At 49.8% G+C, this 9,453-nt stretch overlaps 1 protein-coding gene across 2 annotated transcripts; it reads right to left on the reverse strand.

The window, feature by feature from the left end:
* Positions 1–2,102: 2,102 nt before the first annotated feature.
* On the reverse strand, positions 2,103–8,110 carry LOC136497657 (protein SMAX1-LIKE 4-like). Of its 2 annotated transcripts, none has more exons than XM_066493501.1 (3): positions 6,499–8,110; positions 3,938–4,199; positions 2,103–3,838 (listed from the first exon to the last, which is right to left on the reverse strand). In XM_066493501.1, exons 1-3 carry the CDS (start codon positions 7,902–7,904, stop codon positions 2,402–2,404), a joined length of 3,105 nt encoding a protein of 1,034 aa, XP_066349598.1. In that variant the 5' UTR covers positions 7,905–8,110; the 3' UTR covers positions 2,103–2,401. The 2 variants fall into 2 exon arrangements, with proteins under 2 accessions (XP_066349598.1, XP_066349597.1); XM_066493500.1 differs by having other exon boundaries at positions 2,103–3,841.
* Positions 8,111–9,453: the final 1,343 nt, after the last annotated feature.

A 9,453-nucleotide genomic window follows, 5' to 3' on the forward strand; every position in this document is an offset into this window, starting at 1 on the left:
AGTCTTGATCAGCATCAGGGTCTTGTAGATGATCACCATCAGTGAAGACAACACCTTATTGAACACCACGTCATTTCTAGTCTTCCATATTGTCCACGGCGCGCCTGCACATATAAAAAGAGTTACCTTTCGTTTTTTTCCTCGACAAACTCAACAAGAAACTGAGCAAAGTTGGTTGGCGATTTCAGCCAGCCAAGTATGTTACTCAAAAAAGACCATAGGATGACAGCAATGGGGCACTGAAAGGGAATATGGTCAGTGATTTCCAATTTATCATAGATAGCACATTCCTCTGGACCAGACCATTGCTTTTTCTTTAGTTGAATCCCTAATTGAATTCTGGATGAAAAGTTTAACTTTTAGTGGGATGTTGCATTTCCACGTAGTCATCAACTGTGTATCTCTAACACACCACCTGAAGTCATCAATTTGTATATGGAACTAGTTGAGTATTTTCTAGATTGCTCAAGAGCCCAAAAAACCTTCTCTCCCTTCTAAAAGTGTAACATCACTCAATAAATTCTGGAGTTGAGACCATTCTTCACTGAGACTCATTTGGTTGTCTTCTATACTGAATTGCCCATTGGCCATTTACATATATGCGTGTCATACCTCTATATCAGGTTGAGAAGTGATTTGAAAAAGTCTGAAAGCTAATCTTCAGAGGCCATTCTCCAGCCCAACACTTTCGAGACCAAAATCTTTACCGCTTGGAATAATTGTAAAGGAACCAGAAGCATATGTAATCACCTGGAGGAAGTACTGTCTGTGTGCCCATGGCCGTGTCGCAATACCTCTTTAAGATAAGGGAATTTGTCTTGTAAAGAAATGTAATAATTGTTTGGTAGAGGAGTGATTTTGAGTGGCCTCCGTCGACTGTGCTGCTGCTGCTGCTGTCTAGGCACGCGTTTAAAATCAAACTGCGAAAGGGTAAAGGAAAAGGTGATCGATCGGTCACCGAGGTAGCCACGGCCTTTCTCTTTTTAGTCTTTACCTTGCTTAGCAACGATCAGACACGCCAAGATCGGACGGATCCACCTCCAGCTTGAGAAGTTCCATATAAAAGGCTAGAAAGGTCACAAAAAGCGATCGGAAGCTCTGCAGGGGATAAGAGCGGACACGTTTCTGTATTTAGGAGAATCGGCAGTTCCTTCATCCTTCTTCATCATGTCCTGTATTAAAGAGATACAAATGAATATTTTTGTGTATGTTAGTGGTTAAAATATAAAGGTCATTAGTTCTTTCTCAAGTTTATATATGAAGTTTGACTGCACACATATTCGAAATCACGCACTCGCTCCGTCCCATAAAAAAAAGTCATTATCGCTTTTCAAGAAGTTAATATTGACTAAATATATAAAATAAAATATTAATATTTATGATACATAATTAGTATTATTAAATAGATTTTTAAAATATTTTAATAATAAATTTATTTAAAAATATAAATATTCATATTTTTTTTTACAAATCTAGTCAGTACTACGCATAGCAACACTTTGTATGAGATGCGACTGAGTGAGCATGAGTCCTAAACTCGCTTGCTATATAATTATTGCCAACAATAATAAAAATAGTAAAAAAAAAATAAATGGAGACAGGACAAGACAGGATGGTTTTGCCTCAGGACTTCCCTTCCATGTCCGTCTCCGGCCTATCGCCCGGCGGCGCGCCCAAGGCGTGGTCTCTTCCTGCGCGCATGCGGCCAAAGCGGGGAAAGGAGAACCAAAAGTAGCCCGTCTCCTCCACCAGGGCCGGCCGGCAACCGGCGGAGACTGAACAACGACCCGAGGAAGTCCTCCGGCAAAAGGAAAGGCTGATGGAAAGCGAAAGAAAGCGCGCAGGGCCAGGCAGGGGAGTGGGTGTTCCTTTGTCCTCTCGCCGCCGTCGCGTCTGCTTTCCGGCACGCATCGGAACCAGCGATATTCTTCCCTTTCCCTCTGTTCCCGTCGCGCGCGTCGTGTCCTCTCTCCTCTCTCATGCACTCATGTCAGGGACGAGTAGCTGGCACATCATCTGCGGATAAGCAGTGGTTCATTGTCTTTGTGCAGCAGAACTCAAAGTTTCACAAACCCATGAACGGAAATGCTAACATTCGAATGATACTCCCTTGTAGTGCGAAATCATGTGAATCTCTAGCCACAAAGTCTGTGGAGATACTCCGTGCTCACTTGTGGATCCAAACTCCAAGTTTCAAGTTGAGCAATCCACATTCCACACCCACACATATTAGTAAATTAACCTGCTAAACTACTTATGTAAGAATAGTAGGACATTTGGTGAATACATATAAACCCTACATAGATCCCCAAATTCTCCATTTCCAGGCCCCAATCCTACCCTTTACATATAAACAACTTCCTCCTCTCCAAAACGAGAGCAAAAAAATGCGCAGCACAGCTCAGTCTACCTGGACCCTACTTGGAAGGACCGAGCCCATGAACCCTGCTGTCTCCCGGACCCCTCCGCCGGGCCCCAATCCAAGTACTATCACCTTCCCCTTCCCGCCATTTTTGACCGATGCCACCGCCACCGCCGGTTCAAGCACCTCCGCCGTCCAACTCTCAAGCTCCTCCTCAAGGAACTGTCCGGACGCCGCTGCGAGCGCCTGCACCGCCGTCTCCTCCACACGCGTCCCAGTTCCTCCTTGGCCGATGGCCCTGGCAAGCCTTGCGCGGATGGAGGCTGTGGCGTCGCCGCCACCGCCACCTTCCTTGTCGAGGGTGACCACGCTGGCCGCGAGGGCCTCAAGGAGGCCGTGGGGCTGTCCGTGCTCGCTCGAGTCGCTGGAATCGCCTTCGTCGGTTATGTCGCTGGGGGCTCCATCGTCTTCGTCTTCGTCTTCGTCTGGGTCATCCTCGGCGCAGAGGTTGAGATCAAGGCTACCCAGCCCGACGTCGTGCCGTGCCCGCTTGCCCTCGCCCTGCGGTGACTCCGTCTTCCTCTTGAGAGCGCCGGACGACGCCTCGTCCTCCGACCACAGACGCAGGCTGATTATTTGGTCGCTGTCACCGCCGGGCAACTTCGATGCCGTCAGGATCACGATGCAGCCGGAGAGATCCAGTACTTGTCCGGACTGATGATCCTTGAGAGAACCGCTCTTCGATGCGGCGACCAGGCAGTCGGCGACGTCGCACGATGCGTTCTCGACATCGTCAACGATCACCACCAGCATCCTGCCACCCATCTCGGACGCCCTGGAGACAACATCCGAGCACAGCTCCTCCGCGCAGCTGAACTTGCTCGCGTCGGCGCAGATCACGCGATCAGCCAAGCCGCAGCGCGTCTCCGCGATCACCGTGACAGCGCGCCGCGTGGCGCTGTGGTCGCTCCCCTTCACGTACAGCCACGCGCCCATCGCACCGTCGCTCTCTCGGCGACGGCTAGCAACCACCGCCTTGGCAATCTCCGCGACGACGGCTCCGGGCTGCCACGGGATGTTCCTGCGCAGCCTCTGCTCCAGCTCGCGCACCGCCGCTGCGGAGCCATCACCGCTTCCCGGGGCGCGGCTGTCGGATGTCGCCGAGTCCGAGAGCGGGTGGCTGCCGAGAGCAAGCGTAGTTGCCACGCCCTGACATCCTGGCCCCATCGTCGGTGGACTCAGGCCCCAACGAGGACCCCTTGACGGTGAGGGCGGGGACCACCGTCCTGTCATGCTCTTGTGTTGCTCCATCAAGCCATCCAAGCCCAAGAACCCCGCCACGCTTGACTTGCTCTTGCTGGCAATTAGCAAGCAAGAACCAGACCACCATGGACACGGAGGGCAGCATGGATCAGAGCAGAGGTGAAGCTTGCGGCACAGCCGGCTCCATTTCGTCTTCAACTCGATCAGATATCTCTGCTAAACCATCAAAAGAATCATAGTTAGGAGTCACATCTTGTTAAGATCAGTAGCTTCTTGGCATGACAAGAAATCCAATTGTCATTGTTTTCTTACCTTGTGTGGTGTTTGGGCTGCCGGTGGCCTGTCCAACACCAGCCAGTCCGGAAGGCTGGCACGCGGGGCCTCCGCATCAGCCTCTGCCTTCACGAGCGACGCCTCACTCTCGTAGTGCTTGGTGCACTCGGTGCAGAGCACCAGCTGCATCTCATCCTGCACATCTCTGCCCGCAAACGCAGTCGCCGCCCCCGCCATTGCGAAAGGATTCTGCCGAAGCTGCTGTGATGTCACCATTGCCGGAGGCACGCCTGCACTGGCACTAGACAGGACAAAGAAAGCAATGCTAAGCAATATAAGCGCATCACAATCATTCTAAAAAAAGATCAGGACGAAGCTTCTACTATATAAGAGTAGACAGGTTTCACAGAAATTGACCAACAAACAAGTAATCGAGTCTTACTTAATGTACTTTAGTCCTCTAATAGAGTAATAGTTTCAAGTAATCACAAAACTTCAGCGAAGTCCCTTCTAATCAAGACAAAAGCAAATGTGTTACACTTACGCTAGGCAGGGACAAACAAATACATGTCATGAAAGAATACCGGTACTGGTACAAAGAGATGATAGAGCTTCTAGCCTTCAACTAGATTATAGATGAGTGCTTCTCAAACAAGATGAGCCAAAAACAATGTTGAAAGTAGCAGGCTATAGTGGTCTTATAGCGGTTGGACCCTCTCCCCACTATGCTTTTTTGTTCTTTCTCACGCTATGGCTGTTATGGATGCTATATCAGGCAATAGCGGCGCTAAACAGCGATTGTTTTGAAGCATAGCCAGCCACTGTCGGGGCTATTTATTTAGTGACGCTAAACAGGTTCCACATGTTCTTTTAAGTTAGAATAAGTTAAAAACTTAATCAACCAACATCTGATTGTCTGGTTAGTCTTTGTTTATGCCTTGGGCTTCTGGACAACTACTGATGTTATACTCACTTTGTCCTAAAAAGAATACCTCATGAGTCAAACAATTTCAAATTTAACTAGATTTATATAAAAAATACCATAAATATTTATAGACTCAAATAGTTCTATTATAATAATATAAATAAATTTCAAGCTTAATCTAGTAGGTATCATAAATATTAGTACTACTTATAAATATTTAGTCAAACATAAGATTGTTTGGAGTCATCAAAAAGTGAGAGTTACATATTTTTGAAACGAGAAATCAGTTAATTTAATTGGAATAATGAATGTTCTAGCTTATAAATTATATTCAGTTTTCCAAAATGCTAAATGGCTTAGCGGCTGCTATAGTGCAGCTATACAGCTTGTTCGTTTGGCTGTGGCTTGTCGTAAACGATCGTAAATTTCCAGCCGGAACAGTATTTTTCTCTCACATAAACCAGCCAACAGTACTTCTTCACGAACCAGCAACGATACGAACCAGCCAACCGAACAGGCTGATAGTTGTGATAGCTGTTTCAGCAAGCCACCACTAAGGTCCCGTTTAGTTCCGAAAATTTTTGGCTTTTGGCTACTGTACCACTTTCGTTTGTATTTGGCAAAAATTGTTTAATTATGGACTATTTAGGCTTAAAAGATTCGTCTCACGATTTCTCGGCTAACTGTGTAATTAGTTTTTTTTTGCGTCTATATTTAGTACTCCATGCATGTGTCGCAAGATTTGATGTGACGGGGAATCTTGAAAATTTTTGGTTTTTGGCTTGCATCTAAACGGGGCCTAAATATCATAGTCCAATTTTCAACATTGGCCACAAAAGAAGTACTCCGTAAGTGTTTTTTTTCCCCTGACCGGTAGCCAGCACCAGTGCCAGAATAATCGAAACTTTCTATTTTATCAGAGATTTCCCCTCAACTCTGCATTGCAATACAGAAATGTGATTGAACTTGTGAAAGGCAGCATGATTGCAAGGAAAAGGGACGCAACGCAGCAGCATCGGATCAGTCTGACGCGTCCTCCCGGTGTACCAAAAGGAGGGCCGGATTCAGGATGCCAGGCACTGTCGCTGCATCAGATGAAGCCCTTTTCTCGTCAGACAGACGGCCTGTTCGCTGGTTGGTTTCTGGGCTGATTTGGGTTGGTTGGTGCTGGTTTATTATGAGAAAAAAAAATACTGTTAGCTGACTGGTTTGGCTGGTTGAAAAAAAAAAGCGAACAGGCCTCAGATCGATGGAATCTCTGCCCCGCGGTACAGATAGGGGAAAAAAAATCACAGGGCTGCTAGGCTACCATCCGGTTCCCCCAACAACAAGCATCTCTTGTTCCTCAACTCTGCAAGATTCCAGTACCTTGAGTTTACATGACAAGCTAGCTCATTAATTGTTACTAGGAACTAGGAGTAGTGTAGCAGGTGGATGCTGCCCCACGGGGGAGCTTGCAAGATGCACGCTGACCTGACCAGCTTGTCCGTTTGCTTGTTCTAGACAGTCGTGAGCAAGAATGGAGGGCCAGAGCAAGAATGCAACAGTAGTGAGCAAAAGGGAACACGGACACGAGCACAGACAGAAACATGGTGGCAGCACGCAGGAGAGCATAGTACTGTAGTATGTAGGAAAGCAGGTTTCGAGGTTGGGAACTGGTTTGCTTGGTGCTTACCATGGGAGGGAGGAGGAGGACGACGATGAGGAATGGAGGCTGTTGAGGGACAGGCCGGTGCCGGTGGGGACCACCACGGCCTGCAGCGCCCAGGCGGACTCCAGCGGCCGCCGGCGCCGCTGCTGCCACCTCATGTACGTCTGATAGCTGGCAGTGGCCACGAGCCAGGCGCGGCCGCGGGAGGCTCGGAGGTCGTCGAGGACGCGCCCGAGCTCGGCCACCATGTGCTCCACGGGGCTGTACGACGACACCTTGTGGTTGTCGTTGGGTTCCTCATCGAGCGCCCACCGCAGGTCTCCCACGTAGACCACCAGCCCGCCGCCGCGCTGGAGCTGGACGGCGTCCACGCTACGGCGGAGCTCGGAGGCCCGGGCGTTCACGTCGGCGCGGCTCATGAGGCGGACGTGCACGTAGGAGAGCTGCAGTTTGAGGAGGTGAGCGCCGGCGAGGTCTTCGGGGACGTCGCCGCGCTCGAGGCGCCGCAGCAGCTCGCCGGCCACGGCCTCCGCCATGGACACCGAGTCGCCAACCACAACGGGGTTGCTTCGCCGCCCCTGCTTCCGGACCATCACTTCCAGGACCGCGCGGACGTCGTCGTTGCAGGCGCTCGGGCCCGGCGCGGCCAAGAACTGCGCCGGCCACAGCCCGAAGCCGTCACCACCTTTGCTGCCGGAGGAAATGCTGGGGTCGATGAAGAAGTGGGGAGGGATGGGTGGCGGCGGCGGGGACTGTGGCGGCATGAGCGCGCTCTCCTCCTCGACGTTGCTCTTGACTGTAGCGCTGGAGAAGCCGGCTTCCCGCATGACGCGGCTCACGCTGGGGTCGTCGAGGATGGACATGACCAGCTGCTCCAGCTCCACCTTGATGGCGAGTAGTGGCTGCTGCTGCGGCGGCGGCGCATTTGCTGGTGGCGGCGGCTGCTGGAGCTCAACGCACCCGCGGCGCTGGTTGGACTGCGCGCGCTTGAGGGCGGCGACGAGCGCGTTGGAGAGTGTGGGGCTGGGCTGGATAAGCGGCGACGTGAACAGCGCCGTCGAGGAGGGCGGCGAGTGCGGGCCGGAAGCGGGCAGGCGGTTGAGCGCGACATTGAAGCATAGCTCGAGCGCGCGGCACTGGAATGGGTGCTGCGGCGCGCCGTGAGACGACGCCGCACCGGGCGCCGGGTGCGAGCGCAGGCAGGCACGCTTGAGCAGACCGTACGGCGCCGCCGGGGACTCGGGTGAGTAGAAGGCCGCGAGAGGCTGCGCGCACGCGGCGGCGGCGGGGCCGGTCAGCAGCGCGAACGCCACGTGCAGCGGCGTGACCTGCGCATGGCCGCGCCGGCGCGCAAGCGCGAGCGCGAGCTTGAGCACCGCGGCCGCCTCGGCGGTGAGCGACTGATGGATGGTGTATGCCCCCGCCCGCATCCCTCACCGTCACCCCGCCACACCCCTCCACCTAACACGCTGTATGTGACAATGGGAGGGAAAGACGCAGCAATGGGAGGGAAAGACGCCTTCTTTCGTGCTCGAACGTAGGGAGGCAGCGCAGCAATGATGGCGTGTGGTGTGAGCTAGCTGAGCGCTTCTCCCCTCTGTTTTATCAGATCAGATGAGAGCGCTCTGCGGCTGCTTGGCAATAGGTGCCGTCTGTCTGTGTGGACGTGCCCAGGCTAGCTAGTGCTGGCGTGCTGCTGCCTCCTTTTATGGCTGCTTTTGTTTACTATACCTTTGTAGAGTATTCTCTCTCCAACCATTTCACGGAGAATTTGAGATTGAAGTGGATTTTTTTTCATTGAATCTAGGGCCTTCTTTAGTTTCCACACAAATAAATTAATTAGACTTAGTAAATTCGTCTCGTGTTCTATAATTTTTTTATTAGTATCTGAACATCTCATGCGACACTCTCATATAACATCCGATGTAACATCTCAAAACTTTACGCGCTGAATCTAACCAAACACCTAGCTACTAAATTTAGTAGCTTTTAGTCATTTTAGTAACTTTTCAACCAAACGCTATGACTAAAAGCAGTGTTCGCCTACACGGCCGTGTAGACCGATTACTCGGCGTGTAATCGCTACTCGGTAGCCGAACGTGCAGTTTAGGCCATAAACGGTAGGTTACACGGAATCGCCGTGTAAACGGTAAAAAACGGCCGTGTAATCGGTCTACACGGCCGTGTAGGTGAACACTGGGTAATATTTTGAAAATAAATTATTTTCAAAATATTACCAATGTTTATGATGTGTAATAAGTACCATTAGATTAGTTGTGAAATATACTTTCATAATAAAATTATTTGAATATACAAATATTAATATTACTTTCTACATACTTAGTCAAACTTAAAAGAGTTTGACTCCTCGATAAGTGAGATGTGCACTTATTTTAGGATGGAGGGAGTATTTTATTAGGCACTTAGGCTATTAGGTCTAGCACTTAGGTTCTTAATTCTATATTATTGGACTAACCGTTGTTGTGTAATTCTATATTATCTATGTTATAGGAATATATACACAGGTTATTATAGTTATTTTTACAAATAAAGTAAAAACGAGTAATCCGTGTAAAACCGTGTACACGCCGTGTACACGGTCTAAACGCTACACGAGACCTCGCCGACTGTCTACCGTTTACCGTTTAGAAAAACATTAACTAAAAGCTACTAAAAGAGCTTTAGTCCTATCTAGTAACTCTAAAATTATTAAAGATGACTAAATCTTTTAATAGCTACTAAAGTTTTAGTAGCTCGACCCCAACACCCACAGTGATTGGCTATACGGAGGGTAGCGGTACTGTTCATCAGAGTTGATTTTTTTCAACCTCGTCCTCTCAGATAGCAGTAGGGCCTAGATAGCAGGTAGAAACAGGATAAGCCAATTTTTTTTTTTTTTTGGCTCCGCAGCTCCTCTGTTTCAGCGAGAGAGAAAAAGGAGAGAAAACGGATTCCATAAACAGTAGATGAACAGTGCGC

This window comes from Miscanthus floridulus, chromosome 12 (genome assembly GCF_019320115.1).
Source record: "Miscanthus floridulus cultivar M001 chromosome 12, ASM1932011v1, whole genome shotgun sequence".
Classification (NCBI taxonomy): Eukaryota; Viridiplantae; Streptophyta; class Magnoliopsida; order Poales; family Poaceae; genus Miscanthus; species Miscanthus floridulus.